The 21,458-nt window shown below is 32.1% G+C and overlaps 1 protein-coding gene across 2 annotated transcripts in view; it reads left to right on the top strand.

The window, feature by feature from the left end:
• Positions 1–21,458, top strand: part of LOC119833662 (teneurin-a) — a 213,835-nt gene that overhangs the window by 109,781 nt on the left and 82,596 nt on the right. For both annotated transcript variants that reach the window (XM_038357777.1, XM_038357778.1), the window contains exon 6: positions 12,260–12,362. In XM_038357777.1, the coding sequence (XP_038213705.1) occupies positions 12,260–12,362 (103 nt within the window). The remainder of the gene's footprint in view (positions 1–12,259; positions 12,363–21,458) is intronic.

Raw genomic sequence — 21,458 nt, 5'->3', positions numbered from 1 at the left:
CTTATATGTTACCAAGCCGATTTATACGAAATTCTAAAACAAACTAATATAAAGCATACCAATGCACATCATAAACTGTACAAACAAAACAAGTAAATTAAAACATACTATTATGATATCGTTTTCTTATAATTAATTTTGATTTTTGTAATTGGTAAATAAATAATAGGAATGGAAATATTTTCAATGATGATGTAAACGGTAATAATGCGATACGAATTTACAACTACAATATTCCCATTTTAAATAAGGTACAGATTACTTACTACTATGAAACGATATAAAAGTTCTGATAATATGGTTTTGTTGCACGGCCGCAATCACCTACAAAGTTTCTACAAAGTTATATAGAGTAACGATGTTTTTATACATTATCCTTAAGCTTTTTATAACCAGCATGGCGCTTCCAGATGATATAGTTTTATGAGAGACTTACGTTTTGTAAACATAACCTATAATGTATAAGATAAGAGTATTAAGGAAACATCGCAGCACAATTTCATGTCCATCGCGACACCCCTCTAATAATGTCTGCTTAAAGGCGGCGGCAACACGAAGTACACATTTACGCACCGTTAAATGGGCAAAAGCTTTTTTCGTGTTTACTGTCACAAAAACTGTTATTAGCCTGAATTGTGACAGATAAAGCCATACTCCGTCAGCTTATGATATTTTGGTGACGCCAAAGGGTATAGGGCGTTTCTTATTTCGATTATACGTTTAAGTTATTGCTGATTTTCACGTTTCCAAAAAAAGAGGAAGAGTTAATTGAATTTTTTATCTGCTAACAGTTCTGCGAATAGTAGCTACAGTTTGTAGAACTGATAAATATAGATAACAATTAACCTGAGAAGTACAGTGTCCGTTAACTTCTAATTATAGCCTATTGGCATAACATCAAAGCGGCAACCGGAAGTGTACATAATTATTACAAATGTAGTTGCTAAGTCGCAAGTTACTTACGAGTCCTATTAAATACAACTCATTTATTACTACAATTACTTACAAAAAATAAAACCAAATAATTTACTTTTTATCAATAATGTGATATTCCGTTCAATAAGAAATATGATCCATCAAAACCGATCTTTATTGTAATGATAGTGTGGTGGTAGTCAGTTTGTTATTAGTTTGTATATTTATTAAAGTCGTATTCTTCTAAAGTGACTAAACCGGACCACCTGAAGTTCTCAGCGCTAAAAACTCATTATAATTATACAAAATCTATCTTTATACATTGAAGTTTAAATGCACAAAGATACATAGAATACAAATAAAGGGGCGATACTCAAATAATTCTCCTATTTCATTTCTTTTTCAATATTATTACTAACAACTAGCTATCTTCTGTTCGCAACATCGTCAATTTGTAAAAATAAAATTTAATAGTGAAAATCATACCGGCATTTTAACCTTTATCCATAAAATACGAACATAGAGAATGTTCATTAAGTTTTTTTATGTGATTAACTTACAATTTAACAGACATGGATAGCATTTAAAAAATGTTTTAGCTTATGTTACTCTAATCAAGTTTATATGCATAGTTCTATAAATATACATATCTTTTTTTCAATTTGGATATTATATGGTTAGAAACTAAAGCCTATGTTTGTAAAAACTGTGTTACAGGCTTTACAATTTTTGTAAATTACAGATTTTTTTTTTTAATAAAGTACATTAAAATAAGAATAGTTGCATTAATATATGTGTGTCGTTAATATGTGTAAACGCAATAAGTCCTCTGGCTTCGTAATCTAACTGTTTAAGAATATAAATAATTTTATAATAGATGTTCACTGTTCATAAATATATTTTATTTGAAAAAATAGCTTTCCACTCGCGGCTTCGTCCGCGTAATATTCGGTTATGTTGCTTTCATCCCTATTTCAACTCCTTCTACCCTTTTTTTGTGATAAAAATCATCCTTGTGATAAAAATGTCCTTTCCCAGGTTCAGTTCTACCTTCATATCAAATTACATCAAAATTGGATCAGTGGTTTAGGCGTGAAAGCGTAACAGACAGACAAACAGACAGACAGACAGAGTTACTTTCGCATTTATAATATTAGTAGGGATTTCCTTTGAATGTTTCTCAAATGTGCTTAATATCATACGTTTATAAATTAAGCGTTGTCATTATATTCGAGGACACTAAGATCGAATCCACTCAATTGAGTGCTATTAAACTGGATGAAGCAGTCTAGATTATTGGATTTCACAATATTGTGCGTAGAAGCCCCTACTGTCATACAAACAATTGGTAGTTAATTGATGTAGTTCAAGAGTGTATAAATTAAAATTTTTAACAAAAACTGAATGTTCTATAACACACAAAAAATAATGAGCATGCTTCTGATAAACAATGGTATAAATAATATCAACACCATTTTTCTATTAACAGCGACAACGTGAAATATGATATTAAATACCTACATGCATGTATAAACGTTTTAAAAATGTAAATAACACAAAATTGCTATGCAGACAACACAATTCGAACAATCATGTCTACAATTCACCTGTACCAGTAATTGAACGTCCCATGTCCTTGTCAATAGCCAGTGCTTTCTTGACTGACACCCCTAATGTGAGGTTCGCGTGGACGGAAATGGACATTTTGTATTCACGCCGACAAATTGTACCCATGTTTAAAGCGTCTCCATCATTAATAAAATAACAAATGAATCGTTAAAATTCATCCTTGTTTTAATAACGGTTTCAGTGAATTCTCAACAGTTGTTGGAAAGTCAAGATACGAAAGATCCATTAACTTCGTTACTATGCAAGGTACCTTGAAGCACTCTAAAACTCATCGACCTGAATTGGGGATACAAATACGTGTCTGTTTACGAGTACTTTCTTTACATATATACGTTTATTTCTAACGTTTTCTTATTATTTGAGAGCCTGGAGCTTTTGATAATAATATTCTTATAATTTTGGATGATATTTTTACAAATATAACATTTTCAACCAATCAAAAACCATAACTAAATTAGATTTTATAAATGGTTTATGTTTAGCTGATTAAAGATGATTAAATATTGATTAGGGATAGCTGCTACACGATTAATTTAAATAACGTAATTACGGCCACATAATTAAATTTCGTTCCGTATCAGTTGCATGATTAATTAGCAATATCATACGGTAATTGATTTTAGTCTAACAATGGTATTTGTAACCGCACCCGTCTCTGCCACGCCCAGCCACAGGCCGCTAAGTGACACAACGTCATTTCATGCTTCAAAATCCGTGACGAATGACACGTGGCTTGTGCACGACTCACTTTATGCGAAATGATAATAAAACCGCTAGGTCACTAATTAATTTTAACTTCAAATTACCTATATGCATTGAGAGCTTAAGCAGTTATAACAGCTGTGTATTAGTATAGATTTGTTGCTTAAAAATTTTATTATATTGTCTCCATTTGTAAGAGGTAATTATAGAGAGAACGTACGCAATCCCGAGCAGAAATAAAAGTCGGAATGAAGAAAAAACAACGTATGGCATACGTAAAGCAAATCTTTCAGACGCAGACGAGCACTATTAGTCTGTCTGCCCGGACTGACAAAGGATAGAAAAATAAGCGACTCTGAAGTAAATGCACTGCTTTCGATAAATGGGAGAAAATGAAAAATATAATAGCAAATACTATAATTGTTTAGCGGGGCGAAAGCGGGAGTGACGGCGGGGAGTGTCTGGAGATGGGTATTAGTTTTCGCCACATTGAACCCGTTGTGAGATCCTACTTATTAGGACGCTTGATCATGCGAATAATACCCGTTTTATATATTTTATTACATCCCAAGAGAGCTGTCAGGTTTGATCCCGCAATATTTTGTATCAGTGATACCAGTCAAATGTTATATCCACTGCAATGTTAAATTAATGAAATCATTTAATGATTTAGTAATAATATATAATTGGCTTATTGAGATGTTATTTGGGAGAAATAAATTTAAATGAAATTACATGCACTGTGATTTTATGTATAAATAAAACAGATAAAGTTTTAGATAGGTATCAAATTTATTTCAGTAATTTTTTATGTCTTATTCAAAATGTCGGAAAGCTAAAAATATGAAGTAAAGTCAGAGACGATTGATATTCCTAACGCTTTCGAGATTCGTGTTCGTTAATAATATTATTTTGCCATTCTTGAATAAGAAGCCTTTTGTATCTGTGGTTTTTAATAATTCGTATTTAAATTTACTTATGCATTAAATTCACGTTTAAAATAACTAACTATTCCTTGAAAATAACGATAATGCTTTGTAAAGAAAGTATTTTCACGTAAGATTCAACGTTTGCATGTTTTTAGCTCGTAATTACATTTTCTATGTTGGAAATGTAATTTATGTGCATTCTGCTTTGAAGTTATGTCCTCTATGTAAACTCCTTATGAACTAAGTTTTAAATAGAGATTATGATTCATACTATGAATATTTTTAGTCATGTATTTACTTTCATTGCCTTTTTATTCAACTGGCAATAAAAACTTTATACGCATATGAATATATAAGTAAAAAGATCATTATATCTACGTGTTGTTAAAGCTGATTATTATTTCAATTAAATTTGTTTTTATGTTTATTGTATTGTATCATGTATTGATTTTTGATGATCAAGCTTAACTTCAAAAACTTTAAATCATTGGCGCATAATCAGTCAGGCGTAAATTACCATTAAATTCCAATAAATGATAACAATTGAGCGCAACTGTCGTCAAAGGTATATGTTCCAGCACATGTGCAAGAGACACTTATGTTACTTATGTCATAAAGTATATCGTGTATCGGCTGCACGGTCCCAGAAGACACTGAACCAATTTATACCTATCACTATGAGAGCTTTAGTTTAAAAATGTTATGAATCTCCTCAAATCTGCTATATGCCGTTTTTGTTTTTTTACCAGTATATTATAATACACTTAAATTTTATTACATTTAATTGTTTTTATTTTTTAATTGCATTTTAGTAATTAGATCATCAGGCTCTGAATACTGCCAAATCGCCGTGTTATCTTTTAAAAATAACTCTGACCTGTTACTGATGCACTTAAAGTGATGGATGTATTAGGAAAGTTTACCATTGTGGTTCTATAACTAAATGTTTAAGCAGACTCACGCACAAATTAATATAAAGAAACCATTACCTTTATGCCTAGAAAATACGTATATTTGAATGAAAGTGGTGTACGAAATAAATGGCCGAAATTCTGTTGGAAAGTTAAGTTTAGCATGCATGTAGTAGATAAGAAATTTTGCTAGGAATATTTCTTACAAGCTCCTGACCATGAAGTTGGCGCCGATGAGCGTCCACCTCCAATCCAATCGAGTAGAGTGCACGTTCTCAGGCTTTCTAACTTATTTCCCTGAAACGTTTTGGTTGTTGACATGGCTACCTGCGCTTACCTTACGATAACAACATCTTTCGTTATGCCATTTAAATATAAGTATTCAGATGACTTTGGTATGTGCCTACATGATGTAAAGACGATGCATTAATTTATAGTAATTTAATATTGTAATCGTGGATGTAAGATTAGGTCCTAACCTATTTATATTAAAAATGCGAAAGATTGTGACGATATATGTATGTATGTAAGGTACATCCATACATGGTATGGTATATACATGATACATACATGACATATATGGTACATGATCTTGCTCTTTAATGTGAAAACCTCTGAACGGATTTTGATGATGTTTTACAGTAATGTATCTTATGTATTGAAATAGCTATATACATACTGTAATTTGCAGAATCGTCGGTGGGTGAAACCGCGCAGCACAGTTAGTACATATATTAATACGTAACAAAACAATACCATCTGCAATAACGGGATGTTTCTTGCTAATCGTTATATTTGGTAGATATTATAGTATGTCTATAAGTTCTTTTTTTAATTGGAGCGAAATTTTGCGAATGTTTTATTATTAAACTTAAGTACAGTTCGTGGAAAATAAACTAAATTGTATAATTTTGTAGACACAAAATGCATAAGCAAATTGAGAAGTATTTAAATTGAAGATAAGTTTATGCAATTTTCCTGCTTGTTCCGAAACTCTGCAAACCACTCGTACAAAAAATAACTAAACGAGTTAATTAAAATGGAAATACTAGAATAAATTATTTCCAAGCTTTAAATTGCTTAAAATTGTATAATTTTCTAGATAAATGTTATATGAATTTCCTTTTCAAAAATAAAGGAATCCTGTTGTAAGTACCACTATACCTACGGTGAAAAATGATATCAACAAATGAAACTATTTTGATAGCACCTGCTAAGCTATTCGTTTTCCGTAAGCAAAGAACAAAAGTTAAAGTAAAATGTGTTCTGGGAAGTAAGTAATGGGTGGCAAGTTTCAGCTGTAGGTACTTAAGCGGCCAATTCTAGTGGCAAGACTACTTTCTGAGTACACATTAGTGGGCGCTGTAGCTTTCCCGGCTAAATCTTAACTATCTACTTAAGTCAGTGTCAGTGTGAACTCGCGAACGAATTGAATAAGCCCCCTTTCCCCCGCTTGTGTTTATCTGCTTTCATTACATGAGCTTCACTCACAAATTTCGGTTCAATTACGCCGTAATTTGGGGAATTGGCGTGGCATTTTATTAGCTTCTTCGAATGTTGTTTGGGGCATAAGATCTGATGATATATTTCATGTATATACGAAATATATGGCTTTATTTCATTGGTTTTGGCACATTTGGAATTCTTATTTTTGTAATATATGAAATATAGAGATATGTATTGGAATGTAAATAAGTTTTGAGTACTACACATTATAAGCAATATAATGTGTAGTATAAGATATGGCTCGTTCATCCACCATGAACGCGCTATATCTTATAGACATTATTTCTTTACTTGCGTCAATAGGTCCACGTACAATTATTGTTTTCATCTCTTTTGGTAATATGTATATACATATATATAGGCTAATTGAGGTCAAAATACAAAGAAATATCTGTTGCCAAAGCTTTTATAGAACAAGTAAATTACCTTTCAAATCCTTTCACATTAAATTCTCAGAGAATATTACATTTTAGTTTAAATAAAAATAAGGTCGTACAATGTTAACATATGATTCGCACAGAAAACAAGAACATCGTAGGACTATGTTATAGCAAATTACATGGCGTGTAGTGTTCGTTGACTTAATTACGTAAATACAAGAGCTAATTAGGTACAGGTTACGCTAACGTGTTACTAATTTGTGCAGAACTTTCCAATAAGAGCATCAGTAGGTACTTCTTCGGGACTTACGTTTGCCCAATTAGTGGTGTATACTGCTAGTTTTCAAGTCAAACTTGTTATTACATAAACTTGCTGTTTTGTAATCAAAAACAGCGCATAGTTTTTGCCGATTTTCCCGGGAACATTATATTTTTTTAAGAATACGGTCCATTTTATAAACTATTTACATACAAAAAAAACGTTTTTTTAAATAAAGTTAAGACTTAAGAATGAATTCTGCACATGTGCTGTTTCATATACAAGAATATTTTTTGTATAGATACACAACGTGTTGCTTAGCGCCTTACTGGTAGCTACACTGGTTAACGTGTGAGTGTAGAACCGGCGAATCCTGGGTTCGATGGCCATTAAAATACAACACAAATATTAGACAGATTCAAAGTTACAGTCACGCATTGTAGTTGCGTTAATATCTAGCCGAATAGAAATATTCGAACACCCTTCGTATTGCAAAATAGCACACTGTGGTGTCCTCGTAAAAATATGTTTAATGACATCGTAAAGATTGGATGTGTTAGCGAGGCAGTGGGCTGAAAGCGTACTCTAACTCCAAGAGTACGTTATATCTATAAATCTAAGAATGTCTCATTTTATCACCACCTCTATCGATATTGACATTATATTTATTGATACTTAAATATTAATGAGAGATCGAGCTTGAAAATAGTTTATGAGAAAGACTAAAATACCTCCTGTTGAGTAAGTGTTGAGTATTTCTTAGGACGTGCCTATTGAAGTAGAGAAAGATATTGTATATTTTAAAAATGTACTATTTATAGTGAGGCAGATATTTTTATCATTGCGTTGAATTTCATATCGCTACACGCACCCTACAGCAATGAATTTAAGCAACACATTTTTATTAGGTAAGTGCAAACTTATTTTTATTGTTCAGAATATCTACGAGCCAACGCAAGACTAACCAATGATCCATACTTCTAACGGTATTTCAATTAACCTATAAAGGCATAAGCTTATAAAGCTTGGATCCAGCAACAAGAAAAAAAGACGTGCGTTGATATTTTTAGACCTAGCAACTTGTAGTTGCCACCAATGTATATAGTTAAAAGCACGGATATGCAATTAAAAATAACGATGGAATTTTTCTACGAAAACTTCCTAATGAACTGTTGCATATATTCAGTTGTAAATTTCACTTTTAACAGATATCTTATAAACGGTGTAAGGATAATAAGAAACAGAGTAATTAAAAATTTAATGGAAACAAAGATTAAATCATGGCCTTAGCATTAAATACGTGAAACTCTAATTACATTTCGACGGATTACGCGGGATTTCATGACATGATGTTCTGAAAATGTATCGTACAATGGAACTTTCACAAAGGCCGATTTTCCTATTGAATTGTCTCGAAAATTCATCCCAACCAGTACCACCCCTTCTCCCTTGCTATTAACCGCAAGTTTCGCTATTAGCGACTGTGTTCGAAAGTTATAAAGGAATCACCTTCATTTAACTTAAGATTAAAATCTTACTTGGTAGGCACAGCGTGGTAATAGTTATATCGCGAAATTATGTTGCTGTCATTACATAGACACAACTTATAATATACAGAGTATATTGCTTTACGATGTGAATTTAATAAATGTTCTTAAACACGTCGTGAAACGTTTCCTATGTTGCGCTACAAAATACAGAAACTGCATTTATTTACCTATTCTTTTGATTTCGATTGTATAAACATATTATGCAGAAGAATAATGTTGTTGTTTCCGTATATTTTGCTCAAATAACGAAAGGGCAGATACAAGGCGCTGTACGCAAGATATTATGAAGCTTTTATTGAGTGTCAAGGGAAGGAAAGGGTATGACACGGCAAAAGACTCGCTGTTTCAGTTTAATTGTAAGTCATCAAATGTAAGTCATATTGGTATGAATCAATTGGTGAACTCATTCGATGAAATATCTAAATAGACTTACAAAACTCAATAATATCAAAGACGCCAAAAAAACGTTTTAAATATTGTAGCAGAGCTGGCAATAAAATGATGCCGCTTCTTTTCACTGTAATAACAGCTTAGAGTTTTTGATATGAGCGGTCGAGTAATTTTAAGTGCTAACAGATACAGACTTTCCCATTTACACTGTGCATTGCCGGGGTCCCTCTAATGGATGGAACCACTTACAGATAGAAGAAGAAGAATTCCAAACTGTTCTATTTTGAGACGCCTATGTTAAATGTAAAATGTGGATAATAAGTCAATGCTAATAAAGTTCCTTCTAAGAAAACCTTCTTACAAGTATATAATATAGACATAAAATATTTTAAGTTATACTATATCAAAACCCAATTATTTGATAAATAAAGACTAAACTTAGTGTCGTTTTACATAATTGGTTTGAAATATCCTGAAACAATAAAAAATCTAATTACTTAAATAATTATACCAATTAAAACACTCCAAAATGCTTTACATAGTTATCCTACATTAAGTAAACAGAAGAGAGTGACGGTAAACAATAAATTACACACAAAACTTTGTGAGAAGTTGGTACAATCTTCAAAGGCCTGTAAACGAGATCAAGTAATTTAAAGCGAAATAAGCAAAATTACTCTGGCATTGTCGGCTTCTCAACAACGGCACGGGGAATCGTTCCCACGAGTATTTCGTTGAAAACATCTCAAATTTAATTTATAATTTTAAATAAGTTAAGTCAATGATATTTCGATGAGATGATGGGATATTAGAGTGCAAGCCCTCGGAAAATTTGTATGAATATCTCGTAGCGATGTGATGTCCGTCCTTTTTTTGGTATTCAGCGCGCGTGTCGTGGAGGAAAATTAAGGTAGACCGCTGCGGACATGTGGACTTTGATTCTACACCGATTCTTATGTAAAATGACAGCTACCTCATACGGTATTCATCCTTTGACATAAGACAGCCTATGTAACCTGTCATTTTCATGATTCACCCACCCGAAAATGCAATATTGAAATAGTTAGCTTTTGTTAAATGAAGTACTTAGCCGTCATCACTGATAGGCGTTGGAGAAGCTATAATAAATTGTTTAAAGCTCTTTTATTCCCTTAGTTACTTTATTTTAGTTGATTTGTTTTGAAACGTAATTAAACACACTTGATACTATTTTCAACGTCATTTATTTATCATTCGTTCTTATTTCATAAAACGGTTATGAAGATTTTTGTTTTCCCAGCTCGTCGCTGAAGTACGTTCATTCCATCGTAACTTTCCAAACTTATCTTAGTTAGTGACGATCAATTTTCATTTTCTCTCGATTACACGCTCCTAGAGATAAAATTAAAGTACAGTTAAATTGTTGTCTTAGCTATTACGGCTCCTTTAAGTAATTATATACACTGGTATGATACTCGTGCACTTTCTAAATTAGTTTATTACCAACATTCATTATTATGATAAGAACTATGCAAATACATTTCCATTTTATTCCAAACAGTGCAAAATGGACAAATAAAATGCTGACTAGTTTTTAACACGAAAAATGTCGACACAATAATTGTTTAAATCATTTATCATTTTCTTTCAAGTATGCCTAACTTTTTTTTTAACATTTACATAATTATTCTTGAATTAACCACAATGTAAAGTAAATGGAGGCCCATATCCTTTTCCTTACCCTTCCCAGTCCTCTATTTTATTTCTCTTGTCAATATTTTCTTAATCCCTTTCCAATTTGAAGTCGGCACTCCATTTGTAGTGGCGTAATGTCTGTCAATCGACTTTACGCCTCTCCAAATGTTCATGTAGCGTTTACCATCAGGCGACCCACCAGATCCTATATTATTACTGATTGTTTAACGATTTAATAAATATGATAATAAAAATGATGCTACCATTCTGCTACATAATTTGTAATTGCGTACAAACATAATTTTTTAGGTACTAATGCGGAATTATAATTCCAAGTTAAATTAAATTGATATTATATAATTTATAAACATCCCATCGGCGTGGAATAACAAGGAGTCGCTAGATTTGTTTTCGTTTCTTCCGATTTAGGGGCGTATTTACATATTATACAGAACGGAAAACCTTCGTAATACATTCGCAAGATGATAAACAGAACGGAATATCCGAAGTTATATTTTAGACAGTTTCGACGTATATCAAGTAGTGTTCCCTATAACTTAACATTGCGACGATTTTACGTTTATATCTACATACAATTCATTAATATTACTTTTACAAAGAACATGTCCCTATATACCTAGTGCGAGTAGTTCATTTACCAAGTGGTAAAAAATAAGGAAAGATAAGTACCAAAAAATTAGGAAAATATATTAATTTTAAGATATAAACAAAAAATTAATAACGTATTGTAATCAGAAGTGGTTGTTATCATAACTTAATGATAACTTAAGTTTCCACATACCAATCTTCAGTTTTGTTTGAATTTTAATCATTGTTCAGCCATGATAATACACGACTGTATAAAAACATCGATATATTGGTAAATCATGTTGATTAGCGGGGCGTTCGATGTTCGATTCAACATCCATCATGATCACAAGCCGCACTTCGAGAATAGATTGATCGCTATAGCCGCACGCTACATAAACATAGCCAGGGCCGAGGAAACACTGAGACAAAAATGGTGAGAGCAAACAAATGCGCTGTCGATGGCCTGACAGAAGGATTGATAGTTGGCGACGGCCGACCAACTAACGCCTTGTCTTTTCACAGCGCAAATATAACCTTACTCCTATCAATGAGAGTAACATATTAGAGCGTGTTTCCGTCTAGTGGCGTTATTTATGTAGCCATTTTTGTTATGTTTTTATTTATTTGTTTTAATTAGTACGCATTTTTATATTGTGTGACGCATCATAGCGAATTATTTGACTTCACAAAAGTCCAGCTGCCTCGATGTAATTACATTATAAAATAAATATTGATGTAATATTTATCTGTATTTATTTGTTTTTTGTTGTTTTTGCTAATATGTATAATATAGTGCTTGAGAACTTTTATATTATTGTTTCAGAGTTCGTCATGTCTGAAGGTGGTCACGGGGCTGGTGGTAGCTACCCAGCACGATCACCACTGTCCACCTCCACTACGGGTCATTCGAGCTCAAGTCATCACAGGTATTATTTTGGATATGTCTACATTAAATATATCACTTTTTTGATGTTTTGTATTCAAATATATTATACAATTAACTGGCCTCATTTCTACAATAGTTATACCGATACTACTTCATCATTTCGATTATGTTTGATTAAATACCTATTTCATTAAATTTTTCTTACAAATAAACTATTAACTATAAACAATGTATACAGTATTTTCCATGTTAAAAGAGGCCCTATTTATTAGCAAAAACTTTATTAATGCGCTTATGTTCGAAAGTTTCCTTTGAGCTCGAACCCTCCGAAATTAATCTTAGCTCTCATCAAAAGGCTCCTCTAAATATTCCGCATTCCCACCGCTTGGCTCAAGAACAGTAGAGACGAAATTTTATAGCACGAAATTCAATAAAACATCTAGCGCGGTATCTAATTGAAGACAAAAAGTGCCCTTAAATTATATTCTGCATCTATTCGAAAAGGGCATCGCGTAGCTAATAAAAATTAATGGAACCTCCCGCGTCTGAAACCGTGGGTTCATTGTCCTTTAGTATTATCTACCCGAATTAAAATTACGATTGGACGTTTTACGCCAATAGAAAGGGCTTAATCAATATTTCATTATTGTTATAACTTTTTAGCTAGTTTTATTACAGTCCCTACCAATATCAAAGGTTTTCTTTTACATTTCGCTCGGTTTTTTGTGTTAGGATTTTAAACAATAGAAATAAGAACATTTCATAACGATAGAATTAAAGATGTATAAAATTCTGAGCATTTCATTTTCCGGCTTATTTTAGGAAAGAGTAAATTTAGTCCGCATCAAACGAAAATGGAGCTGCTATTCGTTTTCGTTTTATTTGGTAGCTAATTGAATTTCATGTTGCGGTATCATGAATTCATAGTTCATTTTAGTATATTGCTAGCCAGTTTCTCTCACTTTCATGTATGAGAATTGATTAAGTATGTTTCATTTATCTTTTACAATACCTATTCAATTCTTCGTATCAAAATTCTATAAAACATCACACTTTTAAAGTAATTATTCGGTTAAGAGGATAAATTGCCATTTAATTTTTAAGCTACAGATTATACTTAATTTAGGTGATTACTAATAAGTTATCTGACAGACTGTTATACAGATTCATTATTAATGAATTAACTATTAATTAATTATTATTATTAGTTTATTTGTGTTGATTCATTACTGAAATGTACTTATACAAATTTGAGCTGTAAAAAGAGAAAAAAAATGAAAATCGTTTAACATTGCGGAATTAAGAAATTTAAGTGCATTGTCCTGTGTTCACCGCGTGCTCGCCAGCGAGACACGAAAATGCTCTACTGAACCTGTTATACCTAAAACCGCTTAACCACTTTTGTGCTGTGAAAAATGGAGTAAATTTTCCAAATTACTGGACATTGAAATTATAAACACATTATGGGATAAAGAAGTAATAATTCATTTGTTTTTTAAACAATAGCAAACGTAAAGCTACTGAATAAATCAATAATACGCTTGTGAGGAAGGATGATTCCTTTAAAAGATACAATCAATAATGAGAGATATTTGATGCCTTCATAGCATATGCTTTATAATCTCTAATCTTTAAAAGTACAGGCATAACATGATGTAAGCAAAATATTAATGAGACTTTCATATCGCATCTTGGGTTAAGCTCGGACATAAAGTGGTATATCATTAATATGTTATAGGGTACGACCCTGTCCGGTCACAATTTTGCCTGCTCACCATTCCAGACAACCTTCCTCGCGTTAGCTTTTAAATTGAACCTAAATAATACATGATCTAACCTTAAAATGTAATTCTGTGTATTACCTTTACAGATTGCTATTTTATTTGAGTGCTATTCGCCACTGAAGCGTAAATTGCCCGCCGAAATGTATTTTGTACTGGATATTTTTGGTCTAGCTAGTACAGAAATATCATAAATGCTAACATCATGATAATGTTATGAATTTCAAGACTTTTATTATAAATTTACACTGTTAAAGTTTGTTAAATTTATAAAATTTGTTTGTAAGTTGTAATATATTTTAGACGTTAAATAAACTTTAAAAGCGTAAGTCCTTATAACTTCTTAGAAAAAATACGCCAGTTATATAGTATGTTAACATACAATCTTTAGGCGCGCCTTATGCCTGTTTAGGGATTATTGTTAAAAAAAATACTAAAACTAAATATATAACCAATATACTAGTAAAGAGCTTAAACAACAAATATTAATTTCGATAAGAATAAACCGCAATTTTATCTTGATTGAGTGTTCGAGTCCACGACATCATTTATACTAATAATAGTATAAAAAGGTACAGTTTGTGAGTTTGTGACGTTGTTACTGACGCCATTTCAAAACTTCTTTAAGCGTTGGATACACACGTGTTCCCCGAGTACTATAGGCTATAATTGTACCTCAAGCAAAATCGGGCTGGACTGCAAGTTCATTACAAATTAACTGACGATTTAAAAAAATATATATATATACTTTTGAAACAAAACCATGACTTTCTTGTCTAAATTGCCGCTAACTTGCTGATAACTTTAATCTTTATCATAATATCATCTTTCACATTATTTTACATCTGTTAAAATTAATTAGTTTTTTAAATGTTTTTCAATATATCAACATTATAATAAATTATTTTAAGCGGGGATCCTATCATGACAATAATATAACATTGAAATTGATGAGTCATTACATTCATTAGTTACTTATATCAAAAACACGAGGCAATGAAATTACCCCTTTTACATTGTGTTAAGTGGTAACGAATCATATCCTATCATCAATCATAATTGCCCCTCTAACTTGCACCTAAGCCCCACGGGATACCAATGTCTCTAATTTTATTTGCCTTAACTTCCTCTTATAATAAACATGCTACCGGAACTAATACACTAGTAGGTCATTTAATTATTTGACCGTTTACATTAGTTTAAATTGGCTAGTTGATAGTTAAGTGAGTAAGATAAACAATCGTATGCGCACCCCTTAGGTTTCGGATATTAATAGCACTTTTGTTTTAAAGTGTTTTTTTTTTGTTTATGAATGGGGATGCTTCAAAATTTTCATAAGAATTAAACTCTATACTTTTTACTCCAAATTATTAATATACTAAAGTCGAAGTTTTGGCTTCTTTTTACGTGTTGTGCACCTCTCATAGTAAACGTATATACTCCTTTAGATTTACTTAAGTTGTTTATTCGTTCTCTATCGACCTGTCACTCACCGAAGAGAGGAAAAATAAAGTAAGCTTGGTCCACATGCCGGACCCGCTCCCCTCTTGTCCCTCAACATCCGAAAGTGAGTGACGTCTCGGCCTCAAAGAAGCTCCATTAACCACCAACTTTAAGGGGCTCAACCAAGATGCGAACGCGTAATAAATAAAGCGCTTGAGACAGATAAATTATCTTTGACTCGAGCACAGTCACTTCAGACAAATTGTCTGTCATAAAATGCAGAAACAAACTCGTTTTTCTGAAAACTTTGTAAACACCTCAAATTGAGGGAATGTATTACACGAAAATCGGCTTCCAAAATGCCAAGTTTCATCTATTAATATTTAATTATGAGAGTGGATTGTTAAAATTAAGGTACATTGAAAAGAGAGGGTCTGATGTTGTTAAAGTTTTAATTGCTTTTATCGCTGGCTTTGGCTTTAAAAGCCTGAAAGTGCGTGTGACTATGTACAGTTATGGAATTAAATCTTTCAGCAGAGTGGTTTTATAACGACATGCCGTTAAATATTGTGTGGTCAGGAAGCCCTTTTAATGGAGAATTAAATCACGACCATCTAATAGAATTGAAGGTTTGAATTCTGGTACCGTACCAGTAACATTATTATAATATGCTTTCTTTGTACAATATGATGTTTCAATTACTAAACCCAGGATAAAAATGCCTATTTTAGCTTTGCACTAGCACTTAGTACGGATAAGGCGTGTGTAAAAAGGTATAGGAATCCCACAATGCATTGTTCAGTTACTTACGCAAATGACTCCACTGTCAATAAACGCAGTAATCGGTATGAATATGGCAGCCATTTGGCCGGCTGTGGCAGGATTTATTCAGTGCACCGGTTTCAGCGTCCAGCCCAGACAGATATAGTTAAAATCGTTTGTTTCAATCGGGAACAATATGTCATAATAACGACGCGTCGCCACATGGTCGGGGAGAGTCCAGTTGTCCTACTATTGTTCACTACTATCCAATTAACAGGAAACATGTCAAGCACATTGATGTAGAGTGATGTTTCCCTGTGTCACTAATTATCGGCCTTTTGTATAGCAAATATTATTACACTGGCCAACTGAACGTAAATTTGCGTTGCAATTAAAATTATTTTGCATCACAAACGCTCTTATCGAGGGAATGATAAGTCAAATACGGAACTTAGTGGAACGAATTTATTGTATTCCGTATTAAATACGTCGGGGATTTTGGGGATACTCGTTTATTCAATTTTAACCTACACACATTTCGTGAGCATGTTTTGACTTCAAAAGATTAGATTATCTTAAAGTGAGTTATACAATGGAAACCATTAAGGGAGGTAAATAGAATAAAATTTGGAAAAACAAAAGAATATAGAACAAATATGTATAAGGAAATCAGCTATTAATTATTACTTAAACAAAATAATGAACGAAAAGCTAAATAATAGAGGTCAGAATAATTATAATTCGACTTTTCAATACTCGTATTTATCCCTTATCCCCTATTAGCATTAAAAGTAATTATCCAAATCGTAAGAGCAAATAAAATCACCCGTTAACGACCTCTAGAACAAATCATGCGTCCATAGGCAATCCTCTTACGTTAAGCCCTCGCCCTCGCACGGCACATAAGCCGCGCAATAGAGATATGATAGACGTTATTAATTAGATGTCGTTACGTCTTCTGCCATTTCATTGTGCGAAAGCGGAAAAACCCATAACCCCTAAGTGAACTTTGCTGGGAAACGGCCCTATGATTCACCCCACCAAGGTATTTTGTGCAATATAAAATTGATATAGAATGGTATACAGACTATCAAAATATCAAAATAAATAAGTATTATAATATTATTTACACACATGTCCTTCATTATCGTTTGATTCTAATTGTTTTATTTTGAAATAACGCAACATTTTCATTGCATTCTAAAATGTATCAATTAATTCCTTTAACTACAAAATTTTAAATATTAATTGCTTCGTTATAAATGAATACTATAACTCCCATCGAAGGAATGATACTTAACACTTTAGGCTTCATTGTTTTATAATCAACAGGAAATTTGAAATTAAGATGTTGGAAGAGGTTTGAAGTTTTCAATACCAGCAACCCTTAATCCTTTGTGAAGAGGCTTTCAACTATTTTACACTATGGGCATATTTTTACAATAAATATATAGCACATTATTATACATTTTCGGCTATGACAGAGGCTTTGAATTTTCAATGAAATAAGCAAACATACTATAACTTAATAGTAGATGCAATACAATTTATAATTCTGTTGATGAATGTATCCCGACGGCATTTGGGTTCAATACTATAAATTTATATACAGTTCAATATTATAATAACACAATAAAACTGAGTATTACATTCATAAGACATTCAATTGAAATTCTAGATAAAATCAAAATTTCATCATATCCAAGAATATGTTTTATATTCATAATTTAAATGATTACGCATACGCTTATAACCCTTTCAATTTTTATTCCTAGTTATAACAGTAAGATTTCGAAATGAATATTTGCTATGTATCGTGCACACGGAGATTGAGAAATAAATCTATCGAGTGTGAATAAGACACGATAAAATAAATCCGATTCCAATTCCGTGAATCAGACTATATAAAACTACAACTTTTTATTTATTTAGTATATTAATATAAGTCCATGATTTTTTTAGTTTTAAACATATGACGTACCCACTAGGTGTCCGCTTTTACAATTCCATTACGGATCACTAAAAACAACAGATTCATATTGCCGAAAAATCAACAGCAATTATTTACAAACACGATTCCACATTTACACGCCAATTAGCCGGCTGCATAGTTGACAGCGAACAGTAGCTACAATTACGCAATTGCGACCAGACACTGAATTGAATTTTATTTTAAAACCGTGATACCGGAGCGGAGTCTACTGTTACGCGCCATTTCATGCGTAATTTGATATTCGGATGACAAATTAGTTGGCGAACGCCGGTAGCGAGCGTCGCTGAAATTACAGAGAGGAACGCCAACTGAGCTGCCGCTCGCTTAAGCCAAAGTTGAGTTAGCGCTTTAATGCAAAGATTGGTTTACTTTGACGCTATTTATCGAAATTTATTTTTAGTTTAACAACCAGTTTAGAAGGGTTTACAAAAAATTTACGAATTTTGAGCTAAAAAGCTTAAAGATCAATTTTTTTATTACAAATGTATTTATCCAATCAACATCATCATTATTAATTAAATCGTTATTTATTTTTGATACAAAAATCACCAAGAACATATTTCGTTCTATTCGTATATAATATATTAATACTTAAACATGAACAGGCATATTTACGAAATGTTAGTCGATATAATGTTCGATAAATAATACTCGGCAGCTATTTATTATATGTGAGTAACCACATTTATGTTATTCACACTGAACTAAAGAAATTGCAACAAGACCTTATGAAAATGAAAATGTATTTTTGCGAATAAAACAAAATATTTGGAAATGTATGAGAACAATATATATATATAAAAGAATACCGTATGTGTGTATTACACACTTATATTCTATAAAGATGAGTAAGCTCTAATTTCGTAAACAAAGGCGCTCAATGACTCGCTTCCTTCCTTGGCTTGACGAGCGGTAATTGGACGGGCGTAATTACAGCTTGCTTGTAAAGCTATCATCTTATCATTTTCGAAGGGGTATTAGCGAAAAACATGGCCTGAAAGGGGACAGACAGAACGCTATAACCGCGTTGTGGTATAGACAGCCAACGAGTTAAGTTCGTTATTAATATCTTTAGACAAGTCGGAAATAGCGACGGCTCCTCAAAGGGTAAACGTCAAAACAGGGCAATTATGGGATGGAGTAATTAAGTTTTGCGTATGATGCCTAAGTCGTCATTTTCGGCGTTTCTTTTTTTTTATTTTGATTTTTTTTTTTAATTCCTCAACACAATATTTGAAAAGATTTATAACTGATGCAGACTTGAATAATTCATTTATGTTTGTGCAAGCAAACGGCAATAGTTTTCGCTTTACATTAATATATGAAAAAGTTGATACCAGACTAACTTATCTACTCATAAAGTCACCCATTTAGCGTGATCCACGATTGAAATAGGCAAAGGCTTTAAATAATATTTAGTCATATTGTACCTAAGTAACTCAATACATAATTAAAATAACGATATAAGTAGAATATTTAGTAACAAAATAAAAATTATATCAACACATAGTTCAATACATAATAATTAAAATAACGATATAAGTAAATTTTTACTATTTAGTAACAAAACAAAAATTATACCAATACAGAGTTCAATGCAAGTTCTCCCTAAAATGTTGTATAAAAGTTTTGAACATACAAATAGAGGGAAACCTTATATTTCAACTTACAAATGCATTATAAAATCCAGTGACAAATTCGCAAGCAAGTTGTGAACGTCGTCGTATCAGGGGCTGAAGGGTTAAGATATGCGTCACATTTATTTGATGGTTTGTCATCCTGACAGATGCTGCTGTAATCTGATTTTTGATAAATGGCCGTGTTACCCATCTTTCTTATAAAAGGATTTTCTGGTTTTACTATTATTCCGAGTTATATATAATATTGAACGCTATTGATCACAAAGTGACTAGCAGGTTCATTTATTTTAAGATAAAATATACAACACGCACACACGCGGCACAGTTAATTAAAATATTTATAGCTGTTAGTTTTGAATTTGGAAGCCAATAAAAAAAAAAAGAATTTGTTAGACTTACCTGCCATACCATCATGTATTGGATCGAACAATTGCGAAAGTCACTTTGCCACGCTTCGCGAACCCGGTGCCAGTAAAAAGTACGCGCACATTTATGAAGAGCAAAAGAACAATTTCGTTAGGTGCCCGTTGGAAATTTGCTGACTTCAAAGGGCATTTCAACAACGGCTTTCCTCCCTCTTTGTTGACCTTTATAAAAGTGTTTTAAATAAAATTATACTGCACAAGAAGAGATATTTGTGAGTGTTGTTAGGAGATACATTTATTTACTAAGGTTTATTAAGTTACTGCATAAATTGCTGGTAATTTGTTTAATCAAGACAAAACTGTATTATGCAATTAGATTGTCTGTTTTATAATGAATATTTTATACGTACTAAAGTGACGTGTTAAGCGTACTGTTAAATAGAAACGCAGTAAAATAATTGCTAGTATAAGTACAACTTCCTAGGTGTACCTAGATGTTAGTACCATTTATAAATAAAGTTTGAAATCATAAACAAAATAATTCTTTAAAAAAATATTAACAAAACAGTCGGATGTTGTAAGCAATTTTGAACGATCGTGTAAAGTAGAATCACGAAAACATTTTTGACTCACGGTATTTATTGGGCAAAACTTTAAATTGCTTCCTACCCACTTTGAGTGGCTATTGAACCAATTTGCCAGTTGCCTCCGTCTAAACTCCATGACGATAAGTAATCTGCTTCGATTTATTTATATTTGATAACTTAACTTGTAGGTACAATATTATTATTGTACAAAGCAGAATTTTAAATTCAATTATAAGTTTATTGGAGTTTTTACAAGTTATTTTATTTAAATATTGATAAAAGCATTAACCGCCTGAAATCTCCTTAATGGAAAATGCATGTTTTTGTTTCTTAAAAAATAACTTTACCTATCGAAAATAAACAAGTTTAAGTAAATCTATATTAAAAATATAAAGCTATATGTATGTAGCTAAATGTTTGTTTTCTGATGGAAAGCACTAGTCTCAGAAACTGCTGGACCGATTTCAAAAATTATTTCACCATTGTATTTGTACATGATCCATGAGTGATATTTGTATATATATATATTGTGGTTTTGGGTAAACACATATATGTATACCGCATT

Source organism: Zerene cesonia, chromosome 17, assembly GCF_012273895.1.
Source record: "Zerene cesonia ecotype Mississippi chromosome 17, Zerene_cesonia_1.1, whole genome shotgun sequence".
NCBI lineage: Eukaryota > Metazoa > Arthropoda > Insecta > Lepidoptera > Pieridae > Zerene > Zerene cesonia.
Note: the sequence above shows the minus strand (reverse complement) of the source record. Positions and strands in the feature narration are given on the sequence as shown.